This window comes from Misgurnus anguillicaudatus, chromosome 11 (assembly GCF_027580225.2).
Source record: "Misgurnus anguillicaudatus chromosome 11, ASM2758022v2, whole genome shotgun sequence".
In the NCBI taxonomy this organism is placed as follows: domain Eukaryota; kingdom Metazoa; phylum Chordata; class Actinopteri; order Cypriniformes; family Cobitidae; genus Misgurnus; species Misgurnus anguillicaudatus.
The window spans coordinates 33,561,572-33,577,066 of record NC_073347.2 but is presented as its reverse complement, the minus strand read 5'-3'; the positions used below and the strand labels follow the sequence as shown (position 1 = coordinate 33,577,066).

The following is a 15,495-nucleotide window of genomic DNA, read 5'->3' as shown; positions in this document are numbered from 1 at the left end:
TTTTCTGTTTTTATTTGGTTTTTAAATTTGGTGGCTTATATGAGATAAAAAAAGTTTCCATCCAATGCCTATGGAAGCAGTAGATCAAGGGCCCTATCTTGCACCAAGTGCAATTGACTTTGTCAGTGACGCATGTATCATTCGTATTTTGCACCGGCACACAGCGGGTTTTTCCCTCCACAGACGCACGTCGGCAAACTAGGGAAAGGGCGGTTCAGCGCAAAAAAGGAGGCGTGCTCTGACGCAAACCATCCCTGATGCTATTTTGCAGTTTCAAAAAACAATTGCGCCACTGACCAAAAAAACTAATCTAAAGTCAGTGGCGCGTTGCGCGTGGTTCATTATGCTATTTTAAGGGCGCATGCTTGACCATAAGCGTGCACAACGCGCACAGACTTTGCTTATCTAATCTACACAGATGTAACAGTTATTTTTGCAAATCATAAATTGTTACAATAAAAAATATTAACAGATGAGATAAGGGAAATCATTGTGCTGAGTTTTTATTTATTGTGTGGCTGCGTTAAAAAATTATCATGCAAATAACAATTAAAATATTTTCATAAGTTTGTTGTGTGGCTGTATTATGTTTATTTTATATAAATAATTATTAAAATGTTTTCATAAGAAACCTTAATGTATGTGAACTTGATTTGTAAGTGTACTTTGTGGTTGGACTGCTTGCGTTTCTTGGGTCCGATTTCAAAGCCCCCAAACCCTTTCAGCGGTGAGGTGGACGCAGCGATGTCCTCTGCTGGCGTCAGGTCCTGTGTACAGACAGATCCATTATGCTGTGAACCGCTCCTGACGTGTGCCTGGTAAATCCGTCATAATAATAGCAACCCGCCATGGAACTTGCTCAATTGCGTTTAAAGGGAATGTTGGATGATGTTCTGATTGGTTTATTTGACGTTACGCCCAAACCACACCTATGAATAATGAACCTTCTTCAGACCAACCTCTTATTGATTTGCGCCTGGCGCAAGAGTTATTTCTCCCGCCGGGAAAATAGCAACAGCGCCCAAGATCCGCCCACAAAGTCACTTGCGCTTTGCGTTTCAGATCGTTAAAATAGTGTTTCTCACATGTTTATTAGGGATGCTCCGATCAGGATTTTTGCAGCCGATACCGATCACCGATTTGTAATCTTCGTGATCGGCCGATACCGATTTTTTTAAAGCTGATATTCAAGCTCTTTGATGACTGTAACTGTTACAATCTTTCTAAATAAAATAATACCACGGATGTTGCCTTTGTTATATTACTTGCAGTAATTAGGTATATTATTGTTTTAATAGAGACTCAAATAAATAAGCACAACAAATATTTCTTCTGCAAAGAGAAATTTAATATGGCTTTATAAAGGCTTATGTCTCCTTAAAGTACTGAAAATAAAACACTTCATAGACTTTACTGTATTAATTAAATATACACGCATTCGTATGAAGTATAAAAATTCTTCAGTCAAGAGCAGAGAGTGATTTTATTGAGAGATGAATTAGGTTACTGCAGCTTTAAGACGTTAGGGAGAGATCGCTCTGTTCACGTGCACTGATGACAGGCTGCTGTGTGTGTGGGCGGCGGCTGAACGCAGACAAGCAGCTGTGAGGAAAATAAAAGTTTAAACGCTCAAAACTTTAAGACGCATGCAAATAAGAAACTTTTGGCATGAGGATGCAATTGTCCGTGATAGATATGTGTTGTATACGCTGTTTGATGGGGATGTGAAGACGCCTCGCGCTGTTTACCGGAGCGCGTCCTCCGGTAAATATGCATATCTCTGTAAAGGCAAAGAGAGACATACAAATCTGCACGCTGCACATGAGCAACAGGTTGTAAAAAATGCTCGCGCTACGTAAAAAATGTCTTTAATTGCCGCCGCATTCAGGATCCTTTTGATGACAAAAGTAAACAGAAAGATCGGTTTATGAGATCGGCAGATTTAGCGAGCACCGATCGAGTCATTTAATGCCATTATTGGCCGATACCGATCGGCGGCCGATCGATCGGAGCATCCCTAATGTTTATTAATTGTAGGTTCCAAACATACTATTCATTTTCCACGCTAATTTTCGCATACTAACCTATATATAGTATAGAAGTAGACGCAGTGTACATTATAGATAAAGCTATGTCCTGGTCAAACTCGGCATGTTGGCTGAATTCACTGGGTGAGGTCATCATCAGGGCACGTTTGAATCATGGCTTTTAATAGTGGCCCTGACAGCAGCACACACTCACACAACTATGTGACCCTGTACACCAACAGCACCAGTCAACTGAAACTCCATTACCAACACCCGACTATTATCCATCACAGAGAGAGAGAGAAAGAGAGAGAGAGAGAGATTGGTTTTAAGATCTGTATAACCAATGCATTTAAGTAAAGCTGTTTATGAGCATTACGATTGAAATCTCATTTGAATCAAAACAGGTCCAGATAATTCATTTTGTTATAGAGCCTATTACAGTCTGTATATTTGAGCTTTAGGGTTCAAACACCCACACATCAAATGGGATTTCAGCAAATTCAACAAACACAAATAAAGATTCTGCCAAAATACCCACAACACGCGAGTGTAGTTGCGTAGTGGCAAACATGAAAAGCAAAACAAAACACGAAATAGAAATCTAAAACGGGGTTTAAAAGAATTTATACCACGGGTCTGTTGAATGCTGCATTCTGATTGGCTGAGAAATGTTCTATGGGTGTTGATTATTTTTCTGTAAACCGCACACCTATCTTTTCAAATGTCTTAAAAATAGGCACCTGAGCAATGTTTGTGGTAACCGTGGTATAAGAGGAATAATTGACTCCGGTCCTTTGAATTATTTGAAAATAATGCACACCTGCGGTGTAACGGCACTCCGCTTCGCGTTGTGCCGCATTACCACCTTGGTGTGCATTATTTTCTTATAATTCAATGGCCCGTCGTCAATTATTCCTTACATATTTTTCGATATTAGACAAGAGGATTTTACATTTTTTCCAGACCTATCTGTTTGAACCAGAGTTCGTCACACTCTAAAGGGCTATTTATAGTCGTGCGTAGGTTCTACGCCGTAGTTACGTCACCTCGCAATATTTTTAACAGCGCGTCAGTTCTACGCGGATTGGTCCACCAGAACCCCTCCCCTTAGGTAAAAAAAACCTGTGTCATAGGTATTTCCGTTTGCGACGGTGAAAACAAAGAATGGCTAAGTTGAGGAGTGATTTAACTCAAACTGCAACAAAAGTCGCTGTTTATTTACATTTATCATTGCTGGTCATTTACATTTAAAAGTTGCTTTTTCTTCTTCGTTTGTGGCTTAACTTGCAAAGCTTCTTCTTCTTTGGCGTTCGCGCTGCTATTGTGGTTACACGCATGGTTACTGCCTACCAGCGGCCTGCACGCGTGTTTGCACGTCGACGCGGACGACGACGCAAAAGTATAAATGAAAACCGACGCGGAACCTACGCCGTCGCGGCTACGCCGTAGGACCTACGCACGACTATAACGAGCCCTTAAGAAAGGATGTGTTCAAAAATTTGTGTTATGCTTTTTACTCATTATGTGTCATTTTAAAGAGCACCAATGGTCTGATTCACGATTTTACATTTCCTTTGGTGTGTAGGTGTGTATTAGTACATGTGAACGATATGCAAAAGGTACATACCCTAAAGCAGAGGCGTTTCCAGCTTTGAAGGACATTCGGGGCTTAGCCCAGACCATATTAAATGCAGACCTGATGACCTCATGACCTGAATGAGCTGATGATGTCACAGAACCACAGAAGTTAGATTATTAAACTGCTGCGCTGAAGGAATAAGGATCAAGTGATCAATAAACCTTCAATACTGTATACCTACTGTATAACCATCTTATTTATGTACCATACAGAACGTCTAAAACTACATATAAACGTATTGCTGCTGGAGACTTGCCATTGGCTGTTGTTATTGAATAAATAATGAGGTCAGTGTAAGAAAAGATTGCAGGGGATATTTTTGGGATGTTTTTATAAATATTATTTTGTTTCATGGTATTATGTTTTATATTATTACGTTTAATGTAATAATGCGCTAAATTATCTGATTTAAATATTAAAGATACTTTTTCAAGTTACCGTTGTAGAGATCAGTGGTTCCATTCCGGTAGCTAAATAGTGCTCTCGTTAGCCCCTCCCCTACCTGTTGCATATTCAACAGAGTGGCAGAAACGGAGTAGCCCATAGGCTACCGACAGCAAAGAAATGTATTCTATAGGCTAGATTTTTTTTAAGACCTAGCCCTATGTCTATTTCTAACAGAGTGTATGCAGTAAAGCCAAAGCACAATGAAATAAGACAACTTGATTTAAAAGGTCAGTCAACTTTTCAAAATACAAAAATACATACAACTGTTCACTTCCTAGGATTGGAGATGTAGACAAGACCTAACATTATCATAGTTAATAAGTTAACTCCTGTTAGCACTGCGTTGTTGCGCAAATCTTTCAAACATGGTAAGGAGCGTCACATTTCCGGCTGACGTCAGAGGTATTCAGGCCAATCACAACGCACAGATTAGCAGGCTAATCAGGGACACAGCGCTTTTCAAATCCATGCGTTTCAGGAAGAGAGGGAAATCTGGAGCTACAAAAATGTATGGTTTGTGAAAAGTGATGTGTTTTTAACCATAAACCCCGCAAAGACATTGTATTATACTAAATACACAAAAAAACATTGTTTTTTAAGCAATGAAACACATTTTGTGACATTTTGTGTGGATTTTGTGTTAAAAGTAACACAAAATGTGTTCCAATAATAACACAGATATGTTTTGTGTTTTTAAGACATCCCTTCTAATGCTGCGTTCACACCAGCCGCGGTAGAGGCATTAAGCGCGATGATTTCAATGTAAAGATGCGTTGACGCGCGTCTGGAGGTCTCGTGGTGCGAATGAGGCGTTTAGCGCGCCGCGATAGGTGCGATTCCGCCTCATTCGCCCTTCTAGTTAAACATTTTTTACTTTGGTGGAAAAACGTGCCGTGTTAACCAATTAGGAGCGTGCTCTAGTAGTGATGTGATTACAGGAAGTGAGCGGAGTCACAGAAACCCCTCCCATAACGCAAATTTCCGTGTGAATATGTTGATGACTAGAATTTCACGTGCGAATGAAGCGAGTAAACTCAAAATGTTCAAGCGGCAAACTAGATGTGGGAGACGCGAATTTGACGCCTCAAACACGGCTGGTGTGAACCCATGATAAGAGTGCACTATGCCACGGTGTCGTACGCTACTATTTAAGTTTTAAATATTTTTCTCACAAAATCACATCGATTGCCTTTATTAACCCCCTGGGAATTACTTCTGTGATGGATGGACTTAATTGGGTTTAAGCATCATAAAGCTTAGAACAGCCAGAACATTTTCTAATATAACTCTGATTGTGTTCATCTGAAAAATGATAATCAAATACATTGAGGATGGCTTGAGTGAGAATAAATCATGTAGTAGTTTTAATTTTTGGGTGAATAACCCTTTAAATCTATTTCCACTAATAGAATTATGGAAATATTGAATTGCAGTCCATGCAATGTCCAAAGTCCTCACATACTAAAATGTGACAAAAACACATAAAAAACGTTTGTTTAAAGCCCTTGACCAAAATGCAATTATATAAAATCATTATTGAAGTACAGAAAGATGAAAGGTCCTAAACTGTGCAGAAATGAGCATAGATGAGAGAGCGGTCCAACAACAACAACACACCTGCACATCACTGTGATGAATTATGGTTTTTACAAAAAACAACTATTTTTCTCTATATCATGATCCTAACAGATGTTAAACTGCGTGTGTGTTTAAGGGATGAAGCAGCATCACTTGTCATATTTAGTTTTTTTCACACACACACATGCACAGCTGTGCTGTTGATTCTGTGATGGCTTGTTTTTTCCTTTTGTATTAATTTGCATAAAGACGCAAGAGAGATTTTAAATCTGTTACCCTTCAGCATTTAATAACTTCATTTAGACACGCACACACACAAACTGCTCATACTGTTGTGTATTACATCACTGAGGTATCTACACATGTTCTTGTGTTATGAACTGTATTGTCATTTTGAAAGTGAGGGGGGTGATAACTAGACACAATAATAAGCATTCATCAAAACAGTTTTTAGAAACACCTCATTATATTTTTTAGTGCTACACAGGAGAGGAATTCATTTTTACTGTGGCAATAACTTTATATGATGTGCACTGATGAAAATAAATAGTTTGAATATTTACAGCTTATTCCAAGGATGATATTACACACACACACACACAAATAAAGGTGCTTTCACACCAATGCCATAGAAAAAAAATTCCTCAAAGAACAATTTCTTTCTTATCTTTTTATAACCTAAACAATTGTTTTTCTAAATTCGTCATACGTCACAACAAAAAGTGTGTGCATTACGCTGATACTCTGTCCTGAATGCAAAGGAGTCTAATGCTGTGTTCACACCAAAAGATAATCGGGCTGATTTTGGGCTGATGTCCCCCCTTCCGACAATCCTAGCTATGTCCCGATTATCTTGATGGTTCTACAGATTATCTTATCAGATTTTCCCTTGGTGTGAGGAATGTTAAGAGTGTCCAAAAACCTGATCGGTAGTACGTCGGATTAAACATGTTTATTATTTACAATCAGAAATCATGATGTATGGGGGGAACCCCGAGGACAAACGCGTGCACGCTCTGGAGATTAACAGGTGAAACAAAACAATATCCAATCAGAAAGCGAGATGATGGAAGAAGGAAGCAGTCATGGTGCAGCACAAAGTGAAGTGAACTTGTACAGATCATGTTCCCGCTGTCTTCACGACTTCAACCAAATCTTTTTCATTTTTTCCCTTGAATTTTTTGTCAAAATCATTCCAAACACTATCATTGAAATTTCTTTCTGCATATCGTCCGCCATGCTTATTCTGAAGTCTCGCAAGATTTTGCGAGATTTCCTGTGTTCACAGTCGAGACTCTGGTTGAAAATCTGTTTGTGTGTGGTGTGCTGTCATTGACACATCCTGGCACACACTATACAGTAGGATCAAAACGGATTTTTTATACTTATGTTTGTGGTCTATCACATTTTGAAAATCTTATAAGATGTAAAAAATCTTTTGGTGTGTACCTGGCATAAGATGGCGGCGTTTACCGAAAGCTAGATATTTTTGTTTTGTAAAATTTTAAATATGGATAATTATCTTGCAACATTGAATTGATTACCCTCAGCAGGCCTTTATTTATCCCTTTGGAGCCATGTGAATTACTTTTGGGAAGGATGGATCGGAGTCCTGCAACGGGTCGGGTACCCTTGGGTACATAAAAGTGTCTAAAATGGGTGGATTGTGACATTCCTAAAATTCATGGGCGGGATGCGGGCGCGAATGAAAATATGTGCAATATTTGTATGTCTAAATTACCATTACACACGCAACATATGACATTAGACCCATCACGTCACCACCACTGTGACAGTGCGCGACCTTTGTTGATAGCCTTTGTTTGTAGCCTAGTTGAAGCGAGCGTTGCAGGAGTTGCATAAAGTTTTGCCGTTGATAGCCGGAAACTGGGAACGTCTTCTCTTAGAAAGCATTTCGAGACGAGACTTAGGAGCACAGCAGGGGTTGTGTAGGCGAGTGATTCTCACGAAAACTTGGTTTTAAAACTGTCAAGCATGAAAATGTAAAAATTGCTTAAATTTACTTTTTTTCCCACCAGACATTGAAAAACAAAGTCTGGAGTAAATGGGAACATTAATTTAAAAACTTTTACTTATCATTTTACACTTTTTGTAACATAATTTAAAAAATTAGTCCTAAAAAATCTCATTACCGCAACAGTCAGAAAACATCAACACTGACATATTTCCAAAATGACATGACAAACCTGAAAGAACATAATTTGGAGATTCTGCACATGCATTTAAAATCAAAGTATTATACTTCTATTAATTAAATTAACATTTAATAAGCATCTGTTGCGGTAATGATAATCAAAATGTCTGACAAGACAATATTTCAAATTAACTGTAAAAAAATTATCTTACCTGGTAGCCATCTTGAAGTAACTGGTCCATGTGCTTGGTCACTCAAAATCAAACTTTATTAAAATTCTGTATGTGTGCTTAAACTGTTCTCAAAAAGTGTTGCGGAGGATGAGAACATCAGGCATGGACACATCATTTTCCTAATTTTTCTTCATTATTATTATACATGAATATTCAGTAAATATTTTTTCTGTCATCTAAAGTAGTCTAGCAAAACATCCATTTATTTTTTTTCTTAATATTTTTGTGTTCATTTGATTAAATTACAACATCACGCATGTTCAAACACAGCCGGACACATTGCGGTAATGAGAATTTCAGCAGAAAATGAGATAAAATTTACAATTATAAATTCTTATGTTGAAATCACACATTGTGCAAGGTAGAACACAGTATTGTGTTAATTCTGATGCTTTTTAATGTTACTATATTACACATTTTAAAGCTAAAATCATAAGTGCCGTGGTGTTTCAATGGTTTCGTGAGAATCACCCAGGTAGGTTGTATTTTTTCTTGTTCTTTTTTCATTAATAGGTCTATTTGTGTATAGTTATCAGGTTCCATAGCCTATTTAGGTGTCGTTGGTAGGCTACTTAATTTCATAACGCTGTTGTAATGTTGAGAGAGGTACGAGATAAAAAATAAAGCACTTCAATTGGAATGATTTTAGCGTGTGTGATTTATGCGTGTGCGGGTACAAGTCGGGTAACGGGCCAAATACTGTATTAACAGGTCCAGGCGGGTATGGATTTAATTTTGATATTATGGGATCTTGTGCTGAACTTTGCAGGTACGGGTGGGAGCGGCTCTCCAAAAATGGACCCATGCAGGACTCTGGGATGGATGCACATTCTTTGGGCTTGAAAGAGACCCCATATTCATCCAAGATTAAATCAAAAATTAAAAGAGCTAGGACATTTTCTAAAATGTCTCAATATGTGTTCGTATGATAAAGGATGGACAAATCTAACTCTGTTTGTAAACCGTGGGGTCATTTTCATTTTTGGCCAAACTATCCCTTTAAGAGCCTTTATTTTTTTAAGAACGATGGTGGTCCTAAATAGCAAAATTACACTGCTTCTGAAGATACTCAATTATTAATGTCGCATTCCCAGAATGAAGCAAACCTTTAAACCCCACTGATCATGGGTGCTGATGCCATGCAAAGTATGTACATGCCTTTTTCTCATTGACTTTAAAACAGTAGCTCTGTTTATAGTGCAGGTCTGATGATTTGGCACAAAATGATCAGGAGGGAATTTTAAAAGCAGCGTAAGGTGAACCAAAGCTTTTGTTGTTTTAGGGTAGAGGACAGGGTGACCAGTTCACGCCAGCCCATCTGGTTTGAGGAGAGTTCCTCCCCTTATGGTACTTCCTAAAAGTGTGTGTGTGTGTGTGCGTGTCTCTGTGTGTGTGTGTGTGTGTGTGTGTGTGTGTGTGTTAATCGTGCAGAACTGAGCACTTTGCAGGGTTGGACAGGGGATGCAAATGCTCTCATCTCAATATTAAAACACTGCTTAATGACTTCCATCAAATACACACACAACCACATAGTCACGTACAGAAAGATCATGAATATCTCTCTCTCTCTCTCTCTCTCTCTCTCTCTCTCTCTCTCTCTCTCTCTCTCACTCTCTGCAGGCTACGGATAATGACATTGGCACATTTGGAGTGATCCGGTATTACTTCAGCGATGAGCCAGACCAGTGAGATTTTCATTCATTAACATACTGTGACCTTTCACATTGATACAACGTTCTGTTTAATTCATTAATTCCCTTTAATTAATTTAATCCACATCTTTTTGAATTTGCATGTCTTTCTTTATTGCCTGTTCCTTTAGATATACGTTTGAATCCAGAAAACACCCATGCTGCTAAAATACATACAAGTGTCTGCCAAATGTGTACATGTAAATGTTATTTACGTACAGTAATATACAACCCAGTCTCACGGCAAGTCGTGTTATAGTAACGAAAGTTTGGATTCATTTGTTTGTGTTTGATGACACGAATTTCCGCTGTTTTTCGTGTCTCTGGAGACTGGTGTCTTTTCGTCCTTCCCAGCACGAATTTCTATCAATGGCTGTTCGTGTCTGTGGCACGACTTTCTTTATCGTGTCATTTTATATTTTGTTTTCTCATCGTTGTTTTCAATTTTTTGACCATTGTCGCTTGGGGTTTGGGTTACATTCACTTTCTGCGACTTCCTAACCCAAACCCCGGCTCTAACCCCAACTCCAGGCGAGAATAGTTTTAAAAGTGGACGAAAAACATGTAGAAACCAATGCAAAAAATAACATCCTAATGCAAACCCCGGATCCAACCCTAACCCCAAGCGACAATGATCCAAAAATAGGAAACAACGATGAGAAAACAAAATATAAAATGACACGACAAAGAAAGTCGTGCCACAGACACGAACAGCCACCGACAGAAACCCGCGCTGGGAAGGACGAAAAAGACACCCGCCTCCAGAGACACGAAAAACAGCGGAAACTCGCGCCACCAAACACGAACAAATCAATCAAAACCTCTCGCCACCACAACACGACTTCCCGTGAGACTGTGTTGTAATATAAGAAGTGTGATACAAAGTTAAATAGTTTCATTGATTTTTATAGACAATACCTGTTTGAAATGAGTTTATATGTTAAAGCAACCCTATGTAGTTTTCTTACCTTTAAATAATGTCTCTAAAATTATTTCAAACCTCTTTTAAAGCCTATGTCACAATTACGTCACAGCGCTAGCTGGATGCAAAACTAAAGGAAAACTGGGGGCGGCCAATAAGAATCAGAACAGAGTCAGCTACACAAGAAACGAAAAATGTCATCTTGTTGAATTAGTACAGGTTCTGATTTGAAATTTTATTGCATACCTGCTGCCAGTGTCAGACAAAAAAAAAAACAACGACAACTGTGGGAAAACGCAATAAAATGAGCGGAATGAACAGAAACATTTATTAAAAATACTTGTGTTTGCAGCACACACTTCATATCATGTATGTACCTCTTTAGCACATATTTATAGACATGTAATGATTTATAGTTCCTTAGTTTCTCTTTACTAAAAACGGCCGTCAGGGTTCCCACGGGTCATTTTAAGAGGTCTTTTCCAGACATTGAAACTCAGGGAATTTTATATATATTTTTTTGAATATTAAATATCAGGGATTTTTGTTTGTTGCTTTAAATTTTAGTGTCTATTTATCAAAATGTAATTCCCTTGTTTAAATTGTGACGTAAGGATTTACCACAATTTAAACAGCTGTTTATTGGCACTGTTTATTAATTTTACGCATTTTATAGTTTTTATAAACAAAAGGTGTACACTACATTATCCAGGCTCATGGCATCCCGGACATAGGTCATGGAAATGTACCTTTTTAGTCAGAGGAAAATCAGGGAATTGGACATTTGACGAGTGGGAACCCTAGGCCAGTTTCTCTATGTGATCGTTGTGTAGGTGTCAAATCTGGAAAATATGACGCTCCTACCCGTGTTTAAAAGATTCGCTCACAATGCAATGCTGACAGGAGTTAACTTGCAAGCTGTGAGTCCAAAGCAGGAGGAATTACGATAATGTCAGTCTTTACGTAAGCAATAAGGTACGAGAGGCTGTGCTGTATCGTGAATAAGTAACGGCTGAAGGGCGTTGTTAGGCACGACGCGTAAAAAAAATATTAGTGCAACTTTCATGAAGTTAAATCATTAAAAGCATTCCTTCCACTAGAAAAAATAGTCCCTGACTGCGAACAACAACATGAAAGCTCAAATAAAAACAACAAACTGTTCTTAGACTTTGTCTCATTATATGTTTATGTGTTGCTAAGGGTGTTGCTAAGGGCGCAGTGATATTAAATAAAACCGTTGGGTGGAGCGGTCATAGCAGTGTTTTATCGTGAATAAAGCACACCTATTGACCAATCAGAATCAAGGATTGCAACTAACCGTTTTATAATACATCATAAATCCCAGGAAGTAAACTATTGCCTACAATCCGTGTGTTTGTTGTAGTCCAAGAAAAGAGATTTACGTTGGAGATGTTAACTCGCGTCATCGTTTACTATAGGGTTTGTACCTTTTGCATATCATTAACATGTACTAACACATACTTACACACCAAAGGAAATGTAAAATCATGAATCGGACCATTAGTGCTCTTTAAAAACTAACAAAACTTAGCTTACTAGTGTTAGTGAAGCGGCCAGTTATCTTTTTGCCTCCATCTAAACTCGGGCCACAAAAAGTCACAATGATTACTAACTGAAAAAGGGTTTATTGAATAAAAAATGCCTCATTTTTGTCAAATCAACATTTATTTTTATGTTACTTTAACCTAACAAATTAAGTTAAACAATTTCCTTTTTTTTTATATAAGTTATGTCAACTTATCATGGGTTAAAACTTAAAATAGTAGGTTGGATTGACTTGCAGAACCAAGTTGTTTTAACTTTATGCTACATTGTAGACTTAAATACCTTGCAAGTCATTTAAAGGCGGAGTCCACGATGTTTGAAAAACGCTTTGGAAAAGGAGACGGGCCGACTACCAAAACACACTTATAGCCAAACAAATCAAATCAAATGCCGGGTTGCGTATGTGTGGGGCGGGTCTATCAACAGAAGGTCCAGATTCTATTGGGGTAGGGGCGTGTTTGTTTAGGTGATTTCAAATATCAACATTGGCATTGGCCAAACATCATGGACTCTGCCTTTAATTGAATTAGCTAAACATGTTTTGTTGTTTTTCATTGGTTGGTTGAAAGTCAGTGCCACCTGTTAACTCCTCCTCCAGGTTCTCAATGGATTCCGAGACGGGCTGGGTGACTCTGAGAGGTCGGTTGGATTACGAGCTCATGAGACGCTTTACTTTAACGATATTGGCCCGTGATGGAGGTGGGGAGGAGACCACGGGTCGTCTCCGCATTAACGTACTGGATGTAAATGACAATGCGCCGATCTTCCAGAAGGAGGCGTACATGGGTTCACTTATGGAGAACGAACAGGCTCCGCAGCAGGTCATTCGAGCAAGGGTAAGAAACGTACAGTACAGTTTTAAAATCTTTTTATGTCCATGACCTGAGCCGTGACTCCTGGACATTGTGTTTAATTTTCTCTATGTGTGAACACAGCAGCACTAATATCAGCCGTCTGCTTTAATCTTCATTGTGACTGACAGTTTGACAGGCAAATATTGCACAGAGTTGCCTGACCAGCAGGTGGCAGCGTGTGCGTATGTGTGTGTGTGTGTGTGTGTGTGTGTGTGTATGTGTTACTTCAAATGGTTTTTGCAAGCTGTTATATACCATATGTCTCAACTACACTGTATACCTAGAGTTATTTTATTATTGTCTCAAAACACAAAATGCAACTCTTTGCAAGACAGACAGTTCATTCACTTGAAACCTGAAAAGTCTGTCATTACTTTCTCACCGTCGTGTTGTTCCAAATTTGTTTCACTGGCTTTCACTGAACACAGGAGAAGAAATATTGCAGGTTTTCAAGTTACAATAAAAGCAATTCAAATAAAAACAATTTTATATGGCTTGTGTGCTACAGTATGCCTCCTGAAACCCTATGATAGCTTTGTGGGAGGACAGTAACACTTTACTTGAAAGGGTGTTCATAAGACTGACACGACACCTACATAATCATGACATGACACGAGATATTTTGGAATTGTCATTGTCATTAAGTTCTATTATGTCGTTTTTAATGCAAAAATGACATTGTTTGAAATGTCTTTGTTTTGACAACTTGACATAAACCAATACCATCATAACTTGTCATAAATCTGTCAATAACATGACATAGCAGAATAATTATCAAACTTAAGAAACTACCTAGCTGTATGGTTTAACATTATATTAAACTGTCATTTAAATGTCATTGTTAATACTCTGTCAAATAATAAATAAATACCTTAACAAAATGCCACAGACAAAAGATTATACTTAACTTTATGTATGTGCACAATACATAAAAACTGACAACTAACAGAACTTGTTCTTCCTCACACAGAGGGTTCTGAAATTTTCTGACAACTAACAAAATATTTAATCAATTTAATTTAATGTAATTAACTTTGCAGCAATATGGCCCCAACACTGCATGGCTTAACCCATTATTGTACTGTTTTCATTACATTTTAGGTGTATAATAATAATAATAGTAACAATAACTAACAAATATAATAATAATAATAGTAATAGAAATAATAATAATAATTAATAATAATAATAATAATAATAATAATAATAATAATAATAATAATAATAATAATAATAATAATAATTTTATTATTATTATTATTATTATTATTATTATTGAATGATTTTATTTGTTAAACACATTAAGGAAACTTAAAAAATACCATTATGAGCTGAAAAATATTCATGCTGTTAAAATTGTGTATTGTGTATGTGTGTATTGTGTATGCTGTTATAAAACTATTCACACTTAATGACATTTAATGACAAATTATATTTGTAGCACTGTAGTTGAGGTCAAGAAAAATTTTAATGACGCTGTTATAACACTATTTGACAAAGTATTAACACTTAATGACATTTTAATGACAAATTATATTTGTAGCACTGTAGTTGAGGTCAAGAAAAATATTAATGACGCTGTTATAAAACTATATGACAGAGTATTAACACTTAATAACATTTTAATGACAAATTATATTTGTAGCACTGTAGTTGAGGTCAAGAAAAATATTCATGACGCAGTTATAACACTATTTGACAGAGTATTAACACTTAATGACATTTTAATGACAAATTATATTTGTAGCACTGTAGTTGAGGTCAAGAAAAATATTTATGATGCTGTTATAAAACTATATGACCGAGTATTAACACTTAATGACATTTTAATGACAAATTATATTTGTAGCACTGTAGTTGAGGTCAAGAAAAATATTAATGACGCTGTTATAACACTATTTGACAAAGTATTAACACTTAATGACATTTTAATGACAAATTATATTTGTAGCACTGTAGTTGAGGTCAAGAAAAATATTAATGACGCTGTTATAACACTATTTGACAAAGTATTAACACTTAATGACATTTTAATGACTAATTATATTTGTATCACTGTAGTTGAGGTCAAGAAAAATATTTATGATGCTGTTATAAAACTATATGACAGAGTATTAACACTTAATGACATTTTAATGACAAATTATATTTGTAGCACTGTAGTTGAGGTCAAGAAAAATATTAATGACGCTGTTATAACACTATTTGACAGAGTATTAACACTTAATGACATTTTAATGACAAATTATATTTGTAGCACTGTAGTTGAGGTCAAGAAAAATATTTATGATGCTGTTATAAAACTATATGACAGAGTATTAACACTTAATAACATTTTAATGACAAACTATATTTGTACCACTGTAGTTGAGGTCAAGAA

General features: G+C 37.0%; 1 protein-coding gene across 1 annotated transcript in view; it reads left to right on the top strand.

The window, feature by feature from the left end:
* cdh23 (cadherin-related 23) overlaps window positions 1-15,495 on the top strand; it is a 386,093-nt gene that overhangs the window by 243,496 nt on the left and 127,102 nt on the right. Inside the window, exons 14-15 of the mRNA XM_073873573.1 lie at window positions 9,703-9,767; window positions 12,860-13,097. Coding sequence (XP_073729674.1) covers window positions 9,703-9,767; window positions 12,860-13,097 — 303 coding nt within the window. The remainder of the gene's footprint in view (window positions 1-9,702; window positions 9,768-12,859; window positions 13,098-15,495) is intronic.